Source organism: Periplaneta americana, chromosome 5 (genome assembly GCF_040183065.1).
Source record: "Periplaneta americana isolate PAMFEO1 chromosome 5, P.americana_PAMFEO1_priV1, whole genome shotgun sequence".
Taxonomy (NCBI): domain Eukaryota; kingdom Metazoa; phylum Arthropoda; class Insecta; order Blattodea; family Blattidae; genus Periplaneta; species Periplaneta americana.
Genome location: NC_091121.1, coordinates 75,943,124 through 75,969,648, shown reverse-complemented (window position 1 = coordinate 75,969,648; position 26,525 = coordinate 75,943,124). Strand labels below are relative to the sequence as shown.

General features: G+C 35.2%; 2 protein-coding genes and 1 non-coding gene across 4 annotated transcripts in view; 2 read left to right on the top strand and 1 right to left on the bottom strand.

Annotated features, from left to right (window-relative positions):
• The first annotated feature begins 142 nt into the window (after positions 1 to 142).
• Positions 143 to 17,837, top strand: uri (unconventional prefoldin RPB5 interactor). Its single transcript, XM_069826031.1, has 6 exons — positions 143 to 693; positions 1,050 to 1,299; positions 2,153 to 2,302; positions 7,218 to 7,365; positions 11,942 to 12,608; positions 17,583 to 17,837. Exons 1-6 carry the CDS (start codon positions 613 to 615, stop codon positions 17,691 to 17,693), a joined length of 1,407 nt encoding a protein of 468 aa, XP_069682132.1. The 5' UTR covers positions 143 to 612; the 3' UTR covers positions 17,694 to 17,837.
• On the top strand, positions 3,200 to 3,271 carry TRNAY-GUA (transfer RNA tyrosine (anticodon GUA)). Its single transcript has one exon. It is a non-coding gene; the product is annotated as a tRNA-Tyr (tRNA).
• Positions 17,838 to 25,819: 7,982 nt separating the features above from the next.
• The window catches only part of CycE (cyclin E), a 41,581-nt gene continuing 40,875 nt past the window's right edge, over positions 25,820 to 26,525 (bottom strand). Inside the window, exon 11 of one of the 2 annotated variants that reach the window (XM_069826029.1) lies at positions 25,820 to 26,293. In XM_069826029.1, coding sequence (XP_069682130.1) covers positions 26,132 to 26,293 — 162 coding nt within the window. In that variant the 3' untranslated portion in view covers positions 25,820 to 26,131. The remainder of the gene's footprint in view (positions 26,294 to 26,525) is intronic. The other variant, XM_069826030.1, reaches the window with a different exon arrangement.

Genomic DNA, 26,525 nt, shown 5'->3' with positions numbered 1-26,525 from the left:
TTACTTAACATAAGATATAAACATTTATATAAGTCATAAGAAAAATTATTCTCTCAAGAAAGTTAATAATAATGTTGGCAAACAGAGTTAATAATGTTGGCAACCGTTCTAGTCCAGAAAACAAGAGCGAGTTGTGATTGCGTTGCGGCAATATTTACAATACAATCATAATTTACGAAAATGAAAAGAATCCCTTGGATAATCACGTATAGAAGAAGTACGATTCTGTAACACTCTTCGTAAATATGTGAATCAAAATTTAACAAGAAGTAATCTGTAAAGACAATAGAAAGCGTACGATGTGCCTAAGTTTAGTCAGCTTATTGCTAGTGCCGAATTTTGTGGCTTCATAATATCGTAAAACAAAACTTAGTACATTATATGCATCAATATCAATTCCAATCAGGCTTAAAATTTATCATCACTTTCTTTCATTTATGTATATATTTTTAAGAGCATTCAAATGTATGTTGGGCAGCCTGTACGAAGGCTAAGGTTATAATGGCGCGTATCGCGAAGGCACATGGGGATTTAAAGAGTGATTGATTTCCCAGTTACATTTGGTATTTTCATTTGTATTACGAATTTCGAGTTATATTCACACATTTAAAAATGGCAACTAACGTAAAACTCAAAACCAAATTAGACGATCCTTCTGGTTTACAATTATTGCTGGATCAAACCCACAAAGACGTAAGTAAGCTACATAATTAATCTGTATTTGTCAATTGCATTAACATTAAAGCCTCATATAATGATGTTTATGAGAAACATAATCATTGATGTTTTGTTTGTTAAGAATTCACTGAATTGATTTATTAATATAGCATAGTCGCTTAAAGTATTAAATATTTATGTTTCATGAGTTTTACTGTGTTGTGATGATTGTATTGTGTGTGGAAAATTTACTCCCGTTGTGATTGATTCAACTAGAATTCCTTTTATAAAGTACCTTTTATTTGAAAGGAATTTCGACACTGCAAAAAATTTCCATCGTCCTGTGTAGGCCTATACGCTCCACAATAAACAGAATGACATTTACATTGCAGGCATTGCAAAGAAATGAATTTGCTACAAGACATTGGATGAAGATACGGGATGAACATATATCTCTTCATTCTCATCTCTCAGTACTTCCTGAAAAGCTGTCTCAGGATGTGATGGTCCCTATTGGATCAAGAGCTCTAATGAGAGGAAAAATGGTTCATACAAATGAAATATTAGTTTGTTTAGGTGATGGTTGGTTTGTTAAACGCAGTGCCAAAGAAGCAGCGGAAATATGTGATAGACGAATAAAATGTAAGTTTTTTTATCTAGGAAATATGAAACTTTTGTATAATAAAGTTTAAAATAAATATCAAGTTATTTATGTGAAACAACTTACAATATTTCGTAATATTTCTGTTGTCCCAATTCAATATTATGGAAATTAATGGAGAACGATTAGGTTAAGAATATTTTTTTTCAAAACTAAAACTAAATAATTACAAACATAGTTGTGTTATATATCATTTGAAAGGTTTTTTCATTAGCTTTTGATTGATACCTCTCTCAATGCAATAAACAAAAATGTTATGCTAATTACGGTAATTGAAAAGGATTTGTATGGAAAAAATTTTTTTTTTGATGCCCTGTATCTTTAAACCAGAGAGCTAAAATTTTATATAAACATGTGTTAGTGTTACTATGGTACATACATGTGTATTACATTTCATGGAAATCAAAGGGGTCAGGTTGAATATTGCACTTCTCTGTGTTGATTTGGCATGCATGGAATAACTCTATTCAATTCCTCTAAGATCAGTCAGAATCTGTATTCTGGTTCTGTATATTCGAGCATTGCCTTCAAATTTTGGGAAGAATCTCTAAAACGTAATCTTTTCAACGTTATATTTTCTTTCTTTCGTCATCAGACTAGTTGAGGGTCATTAGAGAACAAGTTATTGAAATTTTCCTTTCCAATACCACAGTCCGTTGGAGTTCATTTAAGTACCCGCTAATGAATATTTGATACTATAAAAGATTCTTTGACAATCGCCCATCAGTAGTTAGTAAAAGAGGTAATTGGAATGTGATTTTAACATTAATGAAAATTTAAGACTGAAGTTTTGAATGTTAATAATCATTGCAATCCCATTTTTCTGTTCTGTAGTGTGCGAAAATATGCTGAAAGACTTGGAGAGGGAGCAAAAGTTGCTTTCAAGCAGAAAGGAGCTTCCTCTTCAAGAAGATGCTTTCGGGAATGAGGGTAGGGAAGAAATTTTGGAACCATGTGATGAACAAAAAGAAGCTGAATGGAGAGGTAATAATATCGAAACTTTACAAAATATAATTGCATGGCTTAAGACTAATGATCTATAGCTATAAGATACTTTTGATTTATACATGTTGTTGTTGTTTTATAATGCCAGGCGTTTGACAATAAAGTCATTTGACCTCTTGCAATCCAATATTTTTCAAAGATATTATCATGACCAGCCAATGAAGCACAGATTTTGAGGTGTTCCAAATCCATTTCTTGGTTTGAGTTGCACAATGGGCAGTTAGGGGACTGATATATTCCAATTCTATGCAGGTGTTTAGCCAAACAATCATGTATTATTTCAATGTACCGAAGTACATATGATATTTCCATGCAGATATTCTGCGTCATCATGCGATGAAAGAGTAATGAAACTGAGAAAAATTCTCTCCGGCGCCGGGATTTGAACCCGGGTTTTCAGCTCTACGTGCTGATGCTTTATCCACTAAGCCACACCAGATACAACCCCGTCGTCGGACAGAATTGTCTCTGATTGAGTTCCAACTCTTGGGTTCCCTCTAGTGGCCGCCCTCTGCACTACGTCATAGATGTCTATGAACATAGGACCGAAGTCCACACATGTGCTGAGGTGCACTCATTATGAGTGACTAGTTGGCCGGGATCCGACGGAATAAGCGCCGTCTTAAATCACTTCGTGATTTACGCATATCATATATTATTTCAATGTACCGAAGTACATATGATATTTCCATGCACATATTCTGCGTCAACTAGTCCCGGCCAACTAGTCACTCATAACAAGTGCACTTCAGCACATGTGTGGACTTCGGTCCTATGTTCATAGACATCTATGACGAAGTGCAGAGGGCGGCCACTAGAGGGAACCCAAGAGTTGGAACTCAATCAGAGACAATTCTGTGCGACGTTGGGGTTGTATCCGGTGTGGCTTAGTGGATAAAGCATCAGCATGTAGAGCTGAAAACCCGGGTTCAAATCCCGGCGCCGGAGAGAATTTTTCTCCGTTCCATTACTCTTTCATCGCATGATGAAGCAGAATATCTGCATGGAAATATCATATGTACTTCGGTACATTGAAATAATATATGATATGCGTAAATCACGAAGTGATTTAAGACGGTGCTTATTCCGTCGGATCCCGGCCAACTAGTCACTCATAACGAGTGCACCTCAGCACATGTGTGGACTTCGGTCCTATGTTCATAGACATCTATGACGTAGTGCAGAGGGTGGCCACTAGAGGGAACCCAAGAGTTGGAACTCAATCAGAGACAATTCTGTCCGACGTCAGGGTTGTATCCGGTGTGGCTTAGTGGATAAAGCATCAGCACGTAGAGCTGAAAACCCGGGTTCAAATCCCGGCGCCGGAGAGAATTTTTCTCCGTTCCATTACTCTTTCATCGCAAACAATCATGGCCTGTTGCCAATCTAAATGCAGCTACAGACGATTTTCGTGGTAAATCGGGAATTAACTGTGGTTTTTGATGCAGAGAGTTCCATTTTTTCCCTTGGGATTGTGTTATCAAATTTTGTTTGTTGAAGTCTAAGTATGTAGATTTAATAAATATCTTCACAGAGTAATACGTATATTTAGTAACAAGTCTGTAAGTAGCAGTGCTGCCCTTCTTTGCTAAAGCATCCACATTCTCGTTTCCCAGGATTCCACAATGGGATGGTATCCATTGGAATACAATTCTTTTATTGAGTGCTATTAATTGAGAGAGCATTTTAGTTATTTCTGCTGTTTGAGATGAAGGTTTGTGTTTATAGACGATTGATAGAATAGCTGCTTTGGAATTAAATGGGAAGTTGTATCCGATTTAAGTGAACACCATATTTTAACGTTTTGTTGGCTACTTCATTCACACACAACCCCCAGAATGTCTGGAGGACCACACCTGCTGTTGGTCGACGGGTCCATTGGACCTAGCTGGGAGATCTTGTTGATCACCAGCTTTCCCTCCTTAAGCCACTGGAGGACGATTTTAGTGCCATAGCAGGTCAGTACTAGGAACAGAAAAGTAGAAAGAGGAGGAAGGAAAGGGAAATGAACCCCTAGGCCTCGAAAACATAGAAAACGGAATGAAGAAATTTCTAACTTCAACCCTACTTTAAGCAGACAATCATGGTTTATAAGAAACAGAAGCTAATTCTTCAGTTGATGTATTTCCCATCAAAAAATGTAAGAAGATCACATTCAAAGAACAAGGCCTACATAAGATATAGTGGCAAATTCCAACGAAGAGAGCAACCTTCACTTGGGAATTGCCAAAATAAAACACTTATTCAAGATTAACCCGTTGAAGTGTCAGATTTTAACTGCCTAGTTTATCCTTTTTTATTATCTGATAGACAAAATGTTTAATAAAATAAAATTACAAATTAAGTTCTGTCAAATAATGTCTTCTATCGCCACTTTGACAGATAAATCTTGGTTTTAAAAAAACAAACAGCATCTACATCGCCAGAAGTACAAATTTCATTACACTTGTAGATAACTGCAACAGGAAATAGGAACAAAATCAGATTTCAATTATAACTAGTGGCTTGTGCAGCAAATGCTGCTGCAAACTAAGTTCGTTAGACGTTCAAATAAAAATTTTTTAGATTTATTTTCAATGAAGAATACTTGTCTTTTTGATAGTTATTTGCTTCCATAATAATGAAACATACTCCCTCTGAATGGATTTTTTAGGCCAAATACTTTTTCTTGAACCTATCCAACTTCAGTTTTTGAGTTTCAACGCGAAAAAGCAAGTATCAATGTCAGGACGATAGCAGTAGTATTTCAGGTCATTGTGGATTGTAGGCAAAAGTTAAAAAAATGTCGGGTTTGCTAAGCTTTCGAACAATAGCATTTTCGTATAGCTGCTGCATGTAGAACTTGAAATGTAGAGCTTAAAATCATTTTATTCTACTAAGAGATCTTGCTGAAATGATCTGGAGACTACAAAATTTTCTAGGCCTCTTATTTTATCAGTAAGTAATACCTTTTTATCTTTCCTTAGGAACTGTAATTTTTGCACTCTCTCAAGCCAGTACTGAAGACAATGACACATATCAATATCTACACTACACCGCCATTAAGTATATGAAAAAGACCCAACCCCACTGGTTAATACAAGTATAAAAATATTTGATTTTTAATAACAATATTATTATCTTACTTAAGTTTTGTAGTTATATATAGCAGCCACTCAGTAAATTATAGAAATGAAGATTTAAATTAAGATATTCTCTACATTTACTTACATAACCTCAAAATGTTTCACTTTCATGTCATCAATATAGCATCAATATTATGTACAATTAATGAAAAATAGATCCATCATGATATTAACTATAATAATATTTAATTTGTAATGGTAATATTGTCATCAAACCACCTCAAGTTTCGTAGATTTGAATATCCAATACACAGCTGTACTTAGAAAATTATATACTGCAGAATCAGTTTTTAATAACAAATTGAATTGAGCTCTAAATATGTCGGTAATCCTGCAGGTCATGGCCTTCGTGTAATAGCCTATTGTTTATTGTAGTGTGTGTTTTGTTCTGAAATTCAATCAAGTCGGCCGTGATTCAGTAAAATTAGTTCTCAAAACTGACAACATATGGATTTTGGAAAATTGGAAAATTATGTTTAAAAATTGACATTTCACTGAAAACTACTACTTTTCCGAAAAACTTTGAGTTCCAAGCTTCAAATTGAGGGATCATTTATTGAAATCCGTCCAGCCGTTTTCCCGTAATTTCCATTACCAGTTCAAATTATATATATAGATATGGTAGGCAAGAAAAAACTAAGAATGGCTGGAAAACAAATGAAGATGTAGTAGGGTTTAGAGTCTATGCTACATATTATTATTATTATTATTATTATTATTATTATTATTATTATTATTATTATTATTATTGCTACTACTACTATTGTTGCTGTTGTTTACCGAAGAGATAAAGATTCTTTTGATGAAGTTAATTTGGCTTAGTGCACAATACTGGAGCAGGTGTATGGTAATTGCGTAAAGATGCCAGTTGTTCACATATGCCATTTTTGAACTTCTTACATCTCATAAACATTGTTAATCCTGATATTCGTACCTATGTTTTGCATTATGTTGGTTTAGGTATAATATAGAAGGGTTATGGCGAAGGTATATTGGTGGGTAAAGTCCCCAGCTGCAACTCCCAACTGTATTGTAAATGCACTGGATATACTTAGTCTTTGCAGGTAGAGGAAGCATTAACACACACCTAGATAATGTCATTTTACTACTTACCTTATTATCTAATTCGCTGTCTTCATTCGTACTATTGAATTGTCAATTTGATGTCTTGAACTAATGAAACACTAATAACCTAGGGCATATACGAATATCGTTCATAAAATTTAAATTTAAATTATTTCCGAATTACATGAATCGGTACATTTTTTTATTGACAGTTAAAATTGGAAGGTATGTCTTGTAAAGAATTTTATGATCGAATTTTTCAACGATCTTTTGGTCTAATGGTTACGATGAGAGACTACTAAGCAGATGGTTTCTGGATCGGTTCCCGGTGATTCCAATATGGTAAATATAATTTTTTGTGTGTGCGTGTGTTATATATAAGTGCAGTGAAGGTAGTAGAAAGTAGAAGAAAGTGACAAGAAATGGAAAAAGAATAGAAAAGAAAGGGGTAGGTTATATAGGAAAAAAGAAGAGTTTTTTTTTATTCTCCACCTCTTTACTTCCACAATCCTGTACGACATCGAGTTAATGCATAACTGGCATATGAGAAAATCTGACAGCTCCAGGTATTGTGTACTTGTTCTGTTAATTTAATTAATGATTCAATTTCAATTTTGCGCTTGACTTACGTCATTTTGTAACTTAACGATTTCTATGAGGATTAAGTACTGTGTTCGAAATTTTATCATGCATACTTTTTGCAGAACAACACCGTCATAGAGAAAAAGAATATCGACAGAAACTTGGTGAACTTCGTAAGAAAGAAAAAACAACAATTGAAGACGAAGAAAGTTTATGGCAAAGATTAGATGAATTGGAATTACAAGAGGAATTAGAAGAGGAACTTGATAGGTAAGACTCTGTTAGTACAATGATGAATTCAAAAGGTGTAATGGGGAGAAATTTCATACATTTGATATAGGAAAAAATATTACAGCAATCACTGTATCCTTCGTATCCCTAGTAAATTATTTCCAATATAATATTTAAATCCAACTATTTATAATAAGGTACAATTTGCTTGCATTTAGAACTGTTCCAAGTCACCATCTTCAATAGATAGGTCATCTCGAAAATACAACTTCTAATATAAATTATAAATAGTGTTATGTTCTGCACTCTTTATCTCAGCACTTCAATATTTCTGTAGTTTAATTTTTTTATTTATATCTTTGTTAATAAATTTACCACTTAAGCAATAATATTGGCTGAATTTGTATTCATTTCTTTGTTTGTTTATTTATTCAATATTTATGTTGGTTTACAGTGCCAAATACTTAAATCATTTGTTCTTTATCAACTGCCCTGTTCTATTGATACCACAATATTGAATATTAATCTAGATTTTAGAATAATTCACATAGAGTTATAGCACAGTCTAGTACTGTATATACAGTCACGAAGCTTGAGATGATGAGAGTACTAGGAACAATAGACTGTACGAGTCTATTTTGCATTGAGCGTATTCCGAACCTCACGGGTGAGCAATCCGATGGCATCACGGTGTTCCGAATTTCACTGATGACGTCATTGATGCTCCACCGGTGTCGCACCGGTGCCATCAACTTGCAGAGGTGGTGGCAGTCTCCATCAGCCGCCGTCAGTGAATCTGATTGATTCTTGTATAGGGCGGGAATTAGCAGACGAATAACATCGTGCACTGTTGTGTCATGGCGGTATATTCTGCTTTAGTTCTGCTGTATTGTTTGTAATGAGCACAACGTAAAAACAATATGTTAATGGCTTATGAGCGAACATGTCAACGGACCAGTTATTACTACTGGTTCAAGAAATAAATTGTTTATGCTATCTTTTCTTTGAACGAGATGGGAGTACGAAAATTTCGCAAAATTTTGCTAGCGTAGCACAGAAAACAACTTGTACAGTCGCCATGACAGCATCGATCCTTCCAGCAGTTTTGTTCCTTATTTCGCTGCAACGTGACGTCATTGATGCCACCAGACCGGTGAGATTCGGAATACGCTGATTGTCAATATCAATCGTTTATTAATGTCATGAGCAACAGTTTGTTGCAATAGACATAAAATATACCAAAATACAAGAGATATAAAATAATATTTGACATAAAATATAAAAACGAAATGAATAGAGGAGGAGGAGGGGGGAGGGGGAGGAGGAGGAGGAGGAGGAGGAGGAGGAGGAGGAGAAGGAGGAGGAGGTTAGCTTCCCTTATGAAAAGGTTGCCAGATTTGACAAAGCATATTACATATAATTTGGAAACAGACCTAAAAGGTAAAATGATATGCATTTGAAACGATGAGGGAATCGAATATATATAATGTCAGAAAAATTTACACCTAAGTAGCGTTTGTGCTCATTTACAGTTAAGAAAGCGGAAAAAAATATATCATCAGATAGGTTAGAATGATATGAATGCCATATACCGCGAGAAAAATAATAGTACGGATTTACATATTGGCATTGATATCTAAACCAATCAACAGCCATCGGTTAAGATAACTTGAAATTTCCATTATCACTCCCATACAAATGATTTCTCAATATCTGAACCGATCCTTTGAGGGCACTAATTGCTATTTCCTTCACAATGCTGTGTGTTAGCCCCAGGTTTTTACATTTGTTGGCAAAGAAGGAGGGTATGGTACCTTGTGCTCCCACCATCAGACCTATTACATCAATGTGGGACAGGCTATATTTATCTTTATAGAACGGGATTGTTGGTTCATAGATCCGTTTCTTTTCACTGTCCACCTCATGCGGTTGATCTGCATGTGTCTCAAATCTGATGGTGGGATCGAGAATGTATGCCGAATTGTTCTTAATGGCAATGATATCAATTCGCCGAACACTTATGTGGCTAGTCCCTGCACCTCTTGATGGACTGTAAACCCTACTTCCTTCAGTGCCTCGGCCAGCATAGAACGGACAGCATGGTGACGGATGTTACGAAGGGCCTCACTGTAGGGCAGAAGCCAAGGATATGGGGAAGAGTTTCAATCTCGCTGAGACAGCGCCTACAGCGGGTACCATCCTGACTTCTACCCGGTACAGCTCAGACCGGAGCAAATTAGCCTACCATTTTAAGGGCGTCTATCCATTCCGAGAGGGTTAGACCTTTGTGATTTCTTATCCAGCTGTTTGCTGGGGGGAACTCTTTGTTAAGAATCACTCCTTTACCCTTTTGTTGCAATGTACACCAATTTTCAAATTCTTTTTCTCTTAAAGCGTCTCTAACTTTTCGAGAGTCCACAAAATTTTCACGAATACTTAAAAAAGAATTAGCAGGAGCTAATTTAAGGGTATTTAAACATGCTTTACTCTCCTTAATAAGGTCCCTAGTGGAAGTAATGTAAGGATCATTAGTTTTGTGTAATACCCGTAAGCCGTTAATATGTTATAGCGTGGATTCCCAGTGTACCCTAAAAAGACCAAGACCTTTATATTTATGATGTGTATATACCATAGAATCAGGTGTGTCAGCTGGTAGGTGCAAAATTTCTTTAAGAGTGCTTTTAATAATTTTATCGGCGTTATCTAAAAAGGTATTGGGTATTGTTTTAAAGGGCATTGTCTGAAATGTGTAGATTAATGATGGACAAATTGAGGAATTTAATATACAAAACTTTTGATCAGGATGTAATAAAGGCGACGAAATGAGCAAATCTAATCTAGTTTTCAGGTCGTTTAAAACTGTTTGGGAATCGAATATACAGACATCAGAAAATGAAATAATATTACTTACTTACAAATGGCTTTTAAGAAACCCTGCAGGTTCCTTTGCTGTCCTCACATAAGCCCGCCATCGGTCCCTGTTCTGTGCAAGATTAATCCAGTCTCTATCATCATATCCCACCTCCCTCAAATCCATTTTAATATTATCCTCCCATCTATGTTTCGGCCTCCCCAAAAGTCTTTTTCCCTCCAGTCTCCCAACTAACACTCTATATGCATTTCTGGATTTGCCCATACGTACTTCATGTCCTGCCCATCTCAAACATCTCGATTTAATGTTCCTAATTATGTCAGGTGAAGAATACAATTTGTGCAGTTCTGTGTTGTGTAACTTTCTCCATTCTCCTGTAACTTCATCCCTCTTAGCTCCAAATATTTTCCTAAGCACCTTATTCTCAAACACTCTTAATCTCTATTCTTCTCTCAAAGTGAGAGTCCAAGTTTCACAACCATACAGAACAACTGCTAATATAACTGTTTTATAAATTCTAATTTTCAAATTTTTTGACAGCAGACTAGATGACAAAAGCTTCTCAACTGAATAATAACAGGCATTTCCCATATTTATTCTGCGTTTAATTTCCTCCCGTGTGACATTTATATTTGAATTTTTCCACCTCTTCAAAGGATAGATCTCCAATTTTTATGTTTCCATTTCGTACGATATTCTGGTCACGAGACATAATCATATATTTTGTCTTTCCGGGATTTACTTCCAAACCTATTGCTTTACTTGCTCCAAAGTAAGATTTCCGTGTTTTCCCTTATCGTGTGTGGATTTTCTCCTAACATATTCACGTCATCCACATAGACAAGAAGCTGATGTAACCCGTTCAATTCCAAACCCTGTCTGTTATCCTGAACTTTTCTAATGGCATATCCTAGAGCAAAGTTAAAAAGTAAAGGTGACAGTGCATCTTCTTGCTTTAGCCCGCAGTGAATTGGAAAAGCATCAGATAGAAACTGGCCTATACAGACTCTGCTGTAAGTTTCACTGAGACACATTTTAATTAATCCAACTAGTTTCTTGTGAATACCAAATTCAATAAGAATGTTAAATAAAACTTCTCTTTTAACCTAGTCATATGCCTTTTTGAAATCTATGAATAACTGATGTACTGTACCCTTATACTCACATTTTTTCTCCAATATCTGTCGAATTCAAAAAAATCTGATCAATAGTCGATCTATTACGCCTAAAACCACACTGATGATCGCCAATAATTTCATCTACGTATGGAGTTAATCTTCTCAAAAGAATATTGGATAAAATAATAATACTGGAATTAAATATAACAATGACCAATACTAATAATAATCGTAATATACAGAGCAATGCAGCTTATAAATTTGGAAAATATATACAGTGGAGTCAAGAAATTCACTAATACTATAGAATGGATGGTTGATTAACCAGTTATACAAAACAGATTTATATTGTTGTAGTGTTTTTTGTAACGTAGTTTTACTCCTGGTTGAGTGTTACAGAAAGCCGTATGGCTTTAACTCTGCCAGGTTAAATGAACCATTATTATTATTATTATTATTATTATTATTATTATTATTATTATTATTATTATTATTATTATCATTATTATTATATATAACTTGCATCATGTGCCTTTTGTGGTAACTTATTAAACATTGTTACAGCAATAGATTTGAACCATTTTTTGGACTTACTTAATCAAGTGCAAATATGAATATTTTGCAGGTTGAATGCTGAACGAGGTGGCACAGAATACAATGATGATGATGATGATGAGGAGGAGGAGGAAGAAGACGAGAGTAATGATGCTGAAGATCCTGCAAATGTCTCTGATGAAGAGACTGTAGCTATGGAAGCACAACTAATAGAGGATATATTTGCACAAGATCAAGTAGGTGGTGGTAATGGCATCATCAGAAGAGATGTTGTAGTGCGTGACACTGGGAGTAATTCAGAACAGCCAGTGCAGAATGCAAATACTGCAAATCAAAGATCTGGTAGACGAGTCTCATTTGCAGATGAGAGGACGCCGAATGTGAATCTAGACAGTGACAGTGATAGTGACTCAAGCACAGAATCCTTAAGGATCGAATTCCTTCACACACCTACAGACAACGAAGCACAGCAGAGTGTAAGATCAGACGGCCATCTGATTCAAACCCCAGCTGACATCTATAAACACATTAAAGAACAGATGTCCAAAGATGCAGGCCCGAAGTCAATCCTAAAAAACAAAATAACAGACATAGAAGGCAGTGGTGATACTGGATTCCAGCGAATGCAGTGGCTGAACCAACCAGACTCTGTACCAATCGTAACGCAGGAAATGGAAGAACCACTGTCAGACTTTGCTGCACGGTATATAGTGGATGAGTTGGAAGAACGACCTATGGTAACTATATCATACAAACTGATGTAAGGAGTAGGCTTAAAACTGCATGCAACTTTTAGTGGATTTCTGCCTAGATCTTGAATGTTTCTGGGTTGTGTTGTCTTAAGGTGCGTACACACTTAGCGAACGAACAACGAACGAACGACAAACGATTGCATTCGTTGATTGAAATCGGTACGTGTGTACGTCGCAGCAAAGGCAAACCGATCGTTTGGTTTGCCTTCGGAAGTGATCCGTCTCTTGTCAGTACATCAAAGGAAGTTGGTATTCGTTGTGGACGGGATTTGCCACTATCTTGTAGTTCGTAGCAGAATGCAGCGCTTAGTTCAATTTCACTAACAGGATATCGAAACTGGAGTGGACGGAAGACGCTGTTATAAATCTTATTAATGCATATAGGGAGCAGGAAACTTCATGGAATCCCAAGTATCCTACATACCACAATAAAATAAGAAAACATAATGTTTGGGAACCTATTGGAAAGATGTTTAGCTGCAAGATAGGCGAGTCAAACACGTGCAAAATTTGAAAATTATTTTTGTTTATTTATTTTCAGTGGATATATGTTTTTTGTTTATTGTAGGGAGCAGAAGTCAAAAAGAAAATTGAAAATTGAATCCCTACTGACATCATTCTGGAGTGAAAGACAGAATTCCATAAAAAGTTCTGGAATGGGGAGTGATGAAGTGTACGAGTCAACTTGGTTCGCGTATAAACATATATCGTTCTTTTGGACAAATTCACGCCCAGGAAAAACAAAGTTCCAACCTTGTGCACACAAAATAAATTATTGGCACTGAAAAGTGTCTTTTCATAAGCATGATGCGCATACGACAAACACAGACAAATCTCTCTTTTTAATATTTTAAGATAATTATTGTCAGTGAGGTATCCGTGTACTGAAACTTTCCCCTGGGGCCTATTTAATAAAAGTAATAATTTAATACCATTACTAAAAAGGTAATAACATTAAGTAATATTATTACTGTTCTGTTTCATAAAAGTAATATTTAATCATATTATTTATTACTGTAAACGCTCATATTATTACTAAAATAAATAATATTACTAAAGTGTTTCATAAAGCAGCAAAGATAATTAAATTTATTAATAATATTAACGTTAGTTCCATGACTGTATTTTAAGTAATAGTTTAATAATTTGTAAAAAGTAAATGCCAATGTAGGGTTAGATTTTGAAGATAAAACCATGAAACCATTTGAAATGGATAATTCTGACTCAAATAGTGATGAAGAGGGTGTGTTTGTCCGACGTCCAAGAAATTTTAGACAACGAATATCCTACAACCATATGCAAGAAAGTTACGAATATAATGAAATAGTTGACCTTTCAATTCGAGAACTTTTCGCAAAAAACTCTGTTTCTTCAAGTTATTTTCACGTCTTTTCCCCATTTTAAAAAGCATAAGAGACAAAATGAATGACTAACAAAGTCCCTCTCCATACTTACAAATACTTACAAACTTTCATAGGCGCCAATGTAGGTGGACCAGGCTGAAATTGAAAACTATCTTATCTAATTGTAAAAGAGGAACAATTGGAAAGGGCGAAACCTAAATTAAATTCAATTACAGTATAGAACTGTTAGGAAGTAATTACTGTATATTTTACGTTATTTTATGTTATTTGAATGATTGAACTTAACGTTTTCCCCTCCTTTCTCGTCATTTTTAAAATTATAATAATTGTTCAGAAATATATGCCTATGGGACATCTACATCACAAAATACAGTAATATTAATATTTTCTGTACCTATTGAAATGTTTTTTCAATGTATACTTGTGACGACCTGAATCTATATACTCTTCACTAATTAACATTGTGAAGATCTTGGTGAGCCAAAATCTTTTGCAGACATATATCAACAAGTAGATCTATTACAAAATATGTGGACTACTTTAAACCACCCCTATTGAGGGCATAAACTAAAATTAACTTACGAGATTTATAGGTACAGTATCCACAATCTCTAATTAGAACATATGTATTTGCATTTTGTATAGTCAGGTAACTTCTTGAAAATACTACTTACAACATAATCAGCAATAAAAACCCATTAAGACAATTTCAGTATTTTTATTAATTTCGTCATAACATTAATCTTCTACAACATCCACACCTTCAAACTCAAACACTATATTTTCTAGGAACGACTTCACCGCGTAAGTACTTATGTAGTTATTGCATTACTTATTTATTTTTGGTAAAAGAGTAATTTTATGTGTATTTATTTACGCTTGCACCAATAATTTTTAAGCCTTTTTATATAATTACTTGCGCAGTATTCCGAATTATAACGGAACTTGAAATATCTTACATAAGATGCTTTGCAGGGTCCACTAACCCTGTCGTTAACACTGTCCTTAAGGCTGCTACAATATTGTCATCAAAAGTTTTCACTGCTTAACATTTTCATATGGTACCTACTTCTTTAGATAACGAGGTCCAAGTTTTACACATGCGCGCGCGCGCACACACGCTTCTGTCACTGATACACTGTTTTTGGAATTGCTAACTTTACAACAGCAGAGACGTGAACAATTAGGAATGATAAAAATCTGTTCACAATATTTTAGATTTATCATATTGTTTCTTTTACTCGTAAATCAACTGAATCAAATAACAGAAACAATAACTTCGAGTTGCAGTGATTTACAATCTTATCTGAAATAAATTGTCTCCCAAACCTTCACACATATTACGATTTACTCTGTTGTTGCTATTAAAGATAGTACTTCAAAACTTATTTCATTCAACAACTGTTAACAGAGAGAATAATATAAATAGCTGTAGAGTGCAGACCAACTTGGTTATGTTTGTCAGCCTTAACCTCAAATCATCTGGCTACTGTACGTATTTTATGATTCGTGCAAAACGTTTATGAAACAGAATTTAGTCGGTTAATAAAATTGTTTTCATGACTGTAATACTATTACTTAATATTATTACTGTGTTTATGAAACAGGCCTGCACTTGCTATAATTATATTTTCGTCGGCCTTTATAGCGGATAATCAGCGAATGTGAATGTTTTCTGACAATTTGCTGATGATTTGTACGTCGCTTCAAACAGCGAACGAACAACGAAGTTTTGCTACATCATTCGTTCGTTGTTCGTTCGCTAAGTGTGTACGCACCTTTAGGTGACTTCTCTCTTATGAGAGTCATAACCTTTGCTTAATTATTTTATGAATTAAAATTCTTACAGGGGACAAAAACCAACAAACACTGACGAGAGTAAATGGTTGCTTATAAATGCTTTCTTGACTATTGTCAGCTTATTTGATACCCATTTTCAATTTGTGTTCCCTATACTATTACATGAATAAGCGTCATTGGATATGAAGACTAGACCAGTAAGGTTTCTAATTGACATATTCCCACTCATTTCCATCAGTAATCTTCAAAATTGTTGCTGCTGTTACATAATGTTATGAAGAGTTGAGAATAAAGTACCTGTAATGGCAGGTCTTTATATAAATACTTTTTTCAAACTTTATTCGTAAACAAATGGGTCCTTTAGATGCAGTAAATCTGCTACATATGGCCAAAAACTTGACTTTTTCATCCAAATGAAGCTGCATTTAAGACCTAACAAAATAAATCGCCCTTCACCAGAATTGAACTTTTGGTTAAGGCCAAGTATGCTAATAACTAGACCACCAAAGCAGACAAGGGATAGAAATCAATCAGTCTATAGCTAATTACAGTGTATGTAGTGGTTATGTATATATACTAGTTTCTATCTTACAAAACGACTAAACAGGAAGTGACATCATGTTGCTGTAAATAGAGGCTTGGTTGCCACATAGATCATTTCCTCAGTCTTATATTTTTCACTTAACCTGAATCACACAACTGAAGCGGGTAGGCATTAGATACACATATATTCTTCACTTGCTTTTCATGTTGAAGCACTCTGGAAACTCCATGCTTCTTTTAATTACAGTGTTAATAACACTTTAACACTTGCAATAACAGCAGCAATGATACAGCACATGAAGGAAACTACATATAACACCCATGGCCTGGCGCTATAAATTTGGCAACATTGTCTCAGCAAACAAGAGGATATTGCACTGCTCTGGGATGGCATCGTATTGCCAGTTTGTTCCTGGCAGACGAAATTTTCTATTGTCAATTCCAGTGAAAAGTTATGTTCTCACTTAATGTGACAACGCTGTACCAGCTACCTTTCTAGTCCACACTCACCCCTTGCCTATAAAACAACTTCCTGTTTCGTCACTTTAAAACATGGAAACTAGTATAATGACTTAGGAGGAATAATAAATATTTCAGGGGGACTACATTTAGCAACAAGTAAACTTTTCTTAACATAGATTATACCAGCACAGTGTTAATTTCAATTGCTCTTTTCCTGTGACTCTGTAAGACTTCATTCTCAGAAATTTTTTGGCTATTTTTGCAGAGGACTCTGAAATTCCAGTTTTCTATAGAACATGACGTCTTTTGATAACATACTTGTTAATCAAAGCATTCAATTGCTCACAATTCTTGATAATTTTGTATAATTAGTGCTACTTGAAACAGCCTGACCTACTAGGAAATTTTCGCCGAAGTTGTCTTTTTTTTTTCTGCTACACGATTTCATTTTTATGTAAGAGTCATACAAAAGAATTCGTTCAAGTAAAGAATATCTCACTCTCAGTATCACCAAATACAGAACACGACCTAAACAAGCAAAGCATAACACTGAACCGATCTCATATCACGCAGCATTTGAATGAAGACACGTTACTGTGGAATGACTCATTCACTTAATGTGCATGAGATGAAGAGGTTAGCAACATGGAACAAGACTCAACTTTCAAAAGCAGAAAACCAAGGGACTTGTAGACTAAGTGTACTAGCATTTTAGTCCCCTCAAAATTGATAACTTATAAACTAGGCATTGTAAATTTTATTTTACATACTGATGTAAATTACCTTACAGGTGTTTGGAGATGTGTTGGAGCATCCTTCAGGCTCAGCAGCACCCGCAGCTGAGCCACAGACTCGGCCTACAAGTCGCTTCAAAGCTGCCAGGCTAGCAGCAAAGAGGTGACAGGAATCTTCTCATACATAAGCATATCTGTGAACACTGAACTAAATGCTGAAAGCCTATGTACATTCGAAGAAACATATTGTCAATTACAGTGTAACTGTTATGTCATGTCACAATAATAATCAGTATTTCATTGTAACTCAATCTCTTAAGTTCGTAAAATTTAAAGACCTTTATCTTTTCATCACTTCGTCTATGAAGTACCTCCAGTGATTTTAAAATAATGCGAAACTTCTCATCCAGGTATACTTGTCCCCGTTCATTTTTGACCTTTTCCTTCTCCAAACTTAATAGAAGTGGATGTTAACATGCAGCTCTTCAAGGTCATTGTTTATTATTATCAGTTAATGTTTTATGATCTAACAAACTATCCATAATAAAATAAAAATTCGAACCATTAACAAATGGAATAGTCTCAACCAACATTAATCAAACAGTAAGATAAGAGTGAGCTCTTTCACGTACCTAAAAATTGGCTGATGACATTAAACAGTACTTTTGCTATTGACATTAATTTTACAACATTATTCTTTGTTGATGATCAGATCATAAGAAAATCTGAAGATGAGGTATTACTCATTACACGAATGATTGCCGATTTCGATAGAGGCACTGGTGCTGTGTTATGCGATACGATCTATCTCCTACACAGTGTGTATGCTTTAGTTCGCCTACTGGTCGCCAGCAGTCATTCTTGCAAGGAGTAATAGACAGCAGTGGATGAACTAAGCTAGGTTGCTACTGTGTATGGTTTAATAATTTCAACAAATAAAACAAAAGTAATGGCATTTCCAAGACTAGAACCCGTAAGGGCTACAATTATCATCATCATCATCATCATCATCATATCCTTCACGTATTAGACCCTACAGGATCTGTTACGGTCTCATGCCAGCGCTTGCGTGGTCTTCCCAATTTCCTCTTGGTACATAAGTAAGAATCTGTTTAGGCCATCGTGTGCGATGCATCCTTTCGACATGTTTTTTCCACTGAAGTCGATATTGTTGAACAAAATTAACTATAGGATCCATTTTTAGTTCCTGCAATATGTCCACATTTTTACGGTGTTCCAGCAAAGAGCATCCCGCTGTTTGTCACATGAACCTCATTTCAGCTGTCGTCAGCCTTTGCTCATCAGCTTTTCTGATTGTCCATGCCTCGCTACCGTAAGTGAGGACCGGTCGAGCTAGTGTTTTATAGGCCTATACCTTTAGCCTTGTATGTTTCTGAACATGGGATGATTTGAAGACTGTGTTAATTACGCCAGTGATTTTTATAAATTTAGATATTTTGTTTGACATATCTTCATCAGTGATGTAAGAGAGATTATAACCTAAATAGTTAAATGAATTAACACGTTCAATTAAAGTCTTATTTATCATGATTTCACTTGGAATTAGGTTCTCTCCCAAAAATGCCATGACTTTCATTTTCTCTTTTGAGATTTCCATATTGAAATCTGAGGCGATTATTTGCAAATTATAAATGGTTCTTTGTAAAGCTTCCCCTGTTTGAGCGATAATAACCTGATCGTCGGCAAACATTAGTTTATCGAGAACTGTGTTTCGATTAATTTGAATTCCAGCATGATGACTGTCTCCAAATGTATAAAATATGGTTCATATATATAATAAACAACAGAGGGGAAAGACCGCACCCTTGTCTAACACCTTGCTTGATGGAAGTCCAGCTAGTAGTTCCACGTTCAGTTCTTATGGCAATTTCATTTTGTTGATATAAATTATAAATGGAGAGAATGATTTGGTTTGGCACATTATCATAGTGTAAAATCTCTAAAAGTTTATTTCTATCAACTCTATCGAAAGCTTTTATGAAATCAATAAAAGCTAAGTGGGTTGGAATATTAAATTCTCTGTGCTTTTCAATTAAAATCTTCATGGTGAAATAGCTGTCACAACATGATCTTCCTTTTCGGAATCCATTCTGTTCAGTGATTTTGTCTTCGTAAAGATGTGATAGTTTATTCTTGATTATGGCTGTATAGATCTTATATCCAGAATTGAGAAGACTTATACCCCTGTAATTTTAACATAATTTTTTGTTGCCTTTCTTATAAATGGGTACTACAATGGCTTTTTGCCAACTTTCTGGGGGTTGTGATCCTGCCCATATATTGTTTAAGAACTATAAAAATCTATAGATAAATTCTTCTTCAGCGTATTTAAAAAGCTCGAAATTTAAATTATCTTCGTCTGGGGCTTTCCCATTTTTTAAACGTTTATATACTTCAATGAGTTCATCATAAGTAATAATATCTGTTGTGTTGTTGTTGGAAGTCTTTAAAGTAAGAGAGATGTTTTTGTGAAACCATATATTTTTAAAGTAATCAAGTAGAGATTCGTTAGGAATAGGGTTTAGAACAACATTTTCTTTTATCTCCGAATTTATTTTCTTTAAAATTTTGAAAGTTTTGGGTCTTGGTAATGTTAAATTTCTTTCTAATCTTGAGACGAAATCATTCCATTTCTCTCTGTGTCGCTTTCGTGTTTCCCGTTTTGCAATTGCTCTCTTTCTTTTATAATCAATTTCATCTTCAAGTTTTTGTGTTTGTAAAAATCGGAGATGGCATAGTAAATCTGACAAAAGTTGTTACCGTCAAAGCCTATAAGGCCGAGTAATCTGGGTATATATGATATAGGATGGAACTATTAAAGATTTGAAAGTATCCATAAGATTTATAAAAACTTGGAGTCTTCTAGAGACCTCTACAGTTACCTTCCATTTTTTACAACCATATGGAACTGCTTTCACATTACTCTGAAATATTCTGATTTTAGTTCGTAAGGAAGTATCGTGGGACTTCCGTATCGAGTATAGCTGTACAAACACTGAATTTGCTTTCTTAATACAGCTTCTAACTTCAGCATGGGCACCACCATCTGTTGTCACCAAACTACTCAAATATTGAAACTGAATAATTTCAAGGAAAAAATTGTTCTGGGGCCGGATATCGATCCCGGAACCTCTGGTTGAACGTACCAGCACTCTTACTGACTGAGCTACCCAGGAACTTCACCCAACATCGTCTCAATTTTTCCCCTTATATCCACACAACTCAAGTGGGCTGACGAGACGCCAGAGACCACATCAAGTGTACACAAACTCTGTGACTTGGAATTGTGGTTTTCTGTTAACGTACCTCTGGCAAGAACTGTTGCAAGAAAGCACGAGCAGCTTCCATGCGTTGTTCTTTATGAACATCAGTAAGGAGACGAGGCACCCATCTTGCACACATTTTTGACATCTGCAACTCATCGTGGATGAGTGTTGCGAGTGAACTGCGTTGGATTTCAATGTTGGGAGGAAGGGATTTCAAAATGTCGAGGGTCAAACAGCGGTCCGCCTCAACATCTCGAACAGCTACAACCACTTCTGCCGCACAAGAAGTTCATGGACACCCACCTCTCTCTCTCATTGTGCACGGTTTGTCCCCCTACAAGGAACCACTGATGCCAACGGTGTACCATTTGCACTGACATAACGTTGTTCCCATACACTCGGCAAAACTACCGATGAATACTGATGTCTGATTCATTCCATGCAGTCAAAAAGCAAACACTTCGCACTTCACAACTGGAGCGGGACAAGAGAGGGAGCTTCATGTTAACGACCTGAAAGCTAGCAAACAACTATAGTTTGAAAACTTCAAGTGAAACCCTGTAAAACACGCCAACTTCTGGAATCTCTTTCTTTCTTCTCTCTCACTCGCTCCTCGTCATTCAGTCACCAATCACCACGTAAATATCTGAGAGGGTGTGTGCAGGCATCGTGACCAATAGAAGAACCACTCCAGTATTACCACAATAACGGATTCTTCATTTTTGCCTAGACTGTTGGGTAGGAAGGTTCCATTATGCTAGCATTGCAGGCAACTACTCTTGGTTTCACAAGTAAAGAACCTTCGTTGCAGGGTTGGGTTCAGGAAGCCATAAATCTGACTGACACGCTCCCCCCAATTAGTGAAACTGCGGACAAAGATACTGCCAGAAGACCGCCGAGAATGCTGTGTTGTGAATTTTCCATTTTTGAAAAAATCCAACCAGTTGCAAAAGAAAATACATTTAAAGAGTCAAGCCAAGCGCAAACATGGCAACAGCTGAAAGTTTTAGCAAGTTTACCTCCCCTAACTGGCCTGTCAATCACTGTCATCTGTGTAGAAGTGGTGTGGGCCAGGGTTCTTTACTTGTGGAGCCGAGAGTAGTCATTCTTTTAATGCTTTTGTTAACAGGTTTGACAAACTGTGAGTGGACCTGCAAGTATAGTGCATAGTGCTCTCTCCCTTCCCCCCGTGCTTTCTCACTTGCTCCTCCCCAAGACAGCCAGCACTCAAGTAACTCGGTCAGGGTTTCAGTTCGATTTGTCAATCTATAATCAGCTGGCCTAGAGAAAAATTCAGGACAGCCACTACGTCTGTACGAAAGATCCCCTGCTGCAGACTTGCCGCTTGTCCCTAATCAGAGGGATAAAATAGGGAAACTTACTTTTCGGATGCCCCTCGTATTTTGTCAGTTGTTCTAATTGTTCTGCACACTTGCTCTACTTGTTCTTGTTTCCTTGATTTTGAACAGATCTAATATCGATTTAGACTGCAGAAGTCTCTGAAAATCAAAGCAGGTAACAGTAGAAGTGTGACAATAGGCTGCAACGTTAAAGGAACTCAAAAGGAGTTACGTTCATATGATCATTGATTTGTCAGCCACTATCACATTCAGGATATGATGGAAGGAAAATGCTTATGGTATTACACGAAGAAAAACACTGAAGTATTTTTTTTACTGATGTAATTCAGTCTTTGAATTAGCAGTAAAATTAATATTGTAACTAAACTTACACAAATATTTCAGATATTCCATAAACAAATCTAATTCCAAGCAAACCAATAATTTCAACACCAATTTCTCTGCATGAAGCATTCCATACTCTGGAACAAATGGAATGTGTACTTAACGTGCATGAACAATTTTACATACAAGAATTTCCAGTTCACTACAATTTAAACTATCACACTTCAAACTACATTATATTTACATAATGCAGCACTCTGTTTCAGAGTCAGTATAATAATTCAACTCAAATGCTGGTGCTATAATATTTACATCATGAAAAATATAAGTATATACTATACTAAATATTAGTAGATCAAAAATAATAACGAAATCTCAAGTGACACTTCAACCCTGTCTATTTTGTTTCTTTCCTTAAATGCAATGTTTTCGAAGAAATATGCACATACACTGTACACATAATTTTACCCTTTCTGTAACTGCATATGCTTCACAAACATCATTTAGCAAACAAGAACCTAAACACCAAATTAAAATAATGATCGCAATTTAAAAAAAATGCAAATAGACTGGATATTAAACTATTCAGAAGAATAATTTCACAATTCCTTCCCGAACAAAATTGTTGTAGTACATGACCATACTAAACAGAATTATCATGAAGAGTATTCAAGCTGTTTTCTATACATAATGACCGAAAAAACGCATTAAACCTAACTGCACTGACTTAACTCTCTTATGGGCTGCACATGTACAATAAGAAAAAAAAAAAAACAACAATTTATTGCCATGAAATTTTGCTTCATTTTTTTTATCGGAAGTTGGACTGAAGTACCGCCCATAAAATACAGCAATGTAAATTTTTTTACTATCCAGTATTTCTAAATCTCAATCACAAACATATTATATCTAGGCTTAGAACTGGAAGAAATCAATTCCAAAATCTGAACTCTGTCCAGTGTGTATGTCATGAATGTATGTTGCTGTTTTGGCATTCTAATGAACACCTGCCACATTGTAAACATATGTGTCGAACAGAGTAACAGTTGCGTCGAATTTCCTATTGCATTGCATTTTTATTGAGAATTATCTTCACCCTTCAAATGTGCTGCATATTGAATGTAACAATACAGAGCAACTTTCCTAGGAATCTTTTTGGTATAGTATGAATTTACAATAAAACTAATGGATATAAAATATACAATTAAATTTGCATATAAAATTGTAATAATGTATAACATTATTCAGAATACACCTTAAGTACCACTTGAAGTTCCATTATTATTGTTATTCCACGATAAAATCCACAAAATTGCATATTCCTGTTTTAAAAAAGAAATATAAAAACTATAAATATAACAGAAATGGCAGTGGTTACTGTCCACAAATGCAGATAAATACCTGATCTGTTTATGTAAAATTAACGCACTATGCAAACAAATGACAATGTACAGTAGTCATTTATAAATGCCGTGGCAATGAAATGTATTTAGAGTAAAATATTATCAATATCTTGCTACTAGTGACCTATCTCCCCTGGGACAAACTCAGAGATCATGATAATGCAGCACATATCCATGTTTCATTTCCTCAATAGAACAGCAAGTCTAAAAAAATTGAACATATTTATGAAGATAACAAGACAGAAGTTTAAAATTTGTACTTCAGAAAACAATTCTCGGAGCAGTTCCATACTTTGTATCTCCCAATTTGAAGACAATATACTGTTCATCACACCACCTTTCGGAACATCAAATATGATGTAGCTGGTTTACATTACCAGAACAGTCTGTAATAATATAATTATGCATACAAGGTAATATAAGACATGTTTTTGCTAAAGGAACAGAAATTCAACACGTAATTAACAATGAAATGTAATTTCATTCATCCAAATTAACGCTAATGAAAGTTATTAAAAGAACAAGTGTAGAAACTTCTAGAGTCAGTGAAAACAAGCAACAAGTGTAATTCTAAAGAGCAAAAGTTTGATCCGTTAACAGTCATCGAATAAACACTGTTACACTCCTTAGACTATATACAAGACAATGTCTTGATGCACTCTCCCTTGAGCATCAACACTTCTCCAAAATTTGTACTCTGTAATGAACCGGCCACCATGAAGTACAGACAACATACTTTACAGTGCAAAAATTAAAAAAATAAATTAACTGGGAATGAAAGACTTCTAACAAGTTGAGCATTAGCAAGTAACCAATTAACAATGAGGCTGTAAATTTTATCTTTAAGAAGTCCATAAAATAATTATGAATTCGAAGTATAAATGTTTAATTTTAAATATGACTGATATTTAACTTGCTGTTCAACATTTCCATGGATATGTACCTATACAGAATACAGGGTAATTCCTATTATTTTTTTTTAACATTAGAGTAAGGCATTAAGAATGACATACTTAAGAAAGGGATCACACAAATATTGCACAACTGTCCCAAGGGAGATCTTATACCCATCATTGTTTAAATTTTCTTTTAGTCCTTTTATTTTCTCCAAGTTATCAATTTCTCTGCAAGCCAATTAAAAAATTAAAACTCTAACAGATGGTTTTCAGTTGAGAACACATTCTGTCTGCGTCATTTCTTGTTAACAAAAAACCCCGGTCAAGTTTCATGAACATTAAAATGCGAACATATAATCACTGTACCAGATTAACAGAAAGGAAAACAATGAATTATATCAGTAGTAAATTAAAAGACTTTCATATGAAGCCAACAGGCATGGCTACTGACAGCACGAACGATATGAAATCTAATACATCTATGAGTCCTAAGAATTTTTTCAGTCTCGAGCTTTAATAAATTACTTCATCCCTTGAAATCTTATATAGTACTCTTCAGATTACAATGGTCGAGTTTCCTGGCTCTTGATTGTATGTTGTTTAATCATCATGGAAATGACATTTCTACGTCATGTAGTTTGGAAAGCCAGACAGCAGAGGCATCCTTGAGGAGAAATGACAGCCTGCTTCATCATCCATCATTCAATATGGTATAAAGACCTACCCACAAATGCCAGTTATTTCGTCCAAGCCAAAATAAAAAGGAAGAAATGTCTAATTCACTTCACCGAACTGTGCTACTATCTTCCCTGTTAATTTTAGCTTGTGAGAAGCAATATGCTTGTGGACAGGAGACTAGAATTGAAAAGCGTTTCTTGCCACAGTTACCCATATGTGTGTGGTGATTCACATTAAAGGCACTTTTATGTTAACGCAGTGCCAAACAACTACATGGCAATACAATATTCTTAAAATATAAAAAAACACACATACAAAATTTCTTTAAAAAATGAAATCTTCAGGACAACATAATGTAAACTTTTAAGATGAAAAAAAAATGGTATTTGGTTTGTAATATGTTTTTTTAATAAAAATAGATCTTTTTTGTATTATAAGTGACGTGTTACAATAATGGCACATGTATCTCAAACTATATTGTTTCTACCTCATATAATCTTTAATTCTTTTCAAAGAGTGATCACAATGCACACACACATTCACACAAACAACAAAACTAGCTATGATGTTAATAGCTACACTATGTTGTTAGATATAAGCAGATATGTTCTAGACCCAACACCTGGTGTCATTACATAGTGTACAGCCCATTTACTCTATGTCAGGCTTCCTGCCAGTGTCACCTTATGATCTGACATGTTCTTCCGACTTGATGGAGGTGGTGTGAGCAGACCTGGTGCTGCAGACGATGATGAAGGAGAAGCTATTAATGGATTCTCAAGAGATTCCAGCTCTGTCAGACGCATTTTCGCCTTGTCCTGAAACATGTTCAAATTCAATACTTCGGTTCATCTTTCTTATGATTCATACATATTTTAAACTGGCGCACCAGTCAAATGACTATAGTTTTATTCTTTGCCAGAAGTCCGAAGTACAAATCCTGAAAAATCCAAATAAGATTTGTGGTACAAGAAAGTGTTGAGACAAATTTTCGCAAGATTGTACAACTTTCACTTTCTTCATTCCATCATTTCTCCAGTTCTGAGCAAT

Bases quoted from the DNA above. Each gene is read 5' to 3' on its own strand.
- uri (XM_069826031.1), top strand. From the start codon at position 613: ATGGCAACTAACGTAAAACTCAAAACCAAATTAGACGATCCTTCTGGT. The intron at 7,366-11,941 runs GTAAGACTCTGT...AATATTTTGCAG, and splicing joins TTAGAAGAGGAACTTGATAG to GTTGAATGCTGAACGAGGTG. The intron at 12,609-17,582 runs GTAACTATATCA...ATTACCTTACAG, and splicing joins AGTTGGAAGAACGACCTATG to GTGTTTGGAGATGTGTTGGA.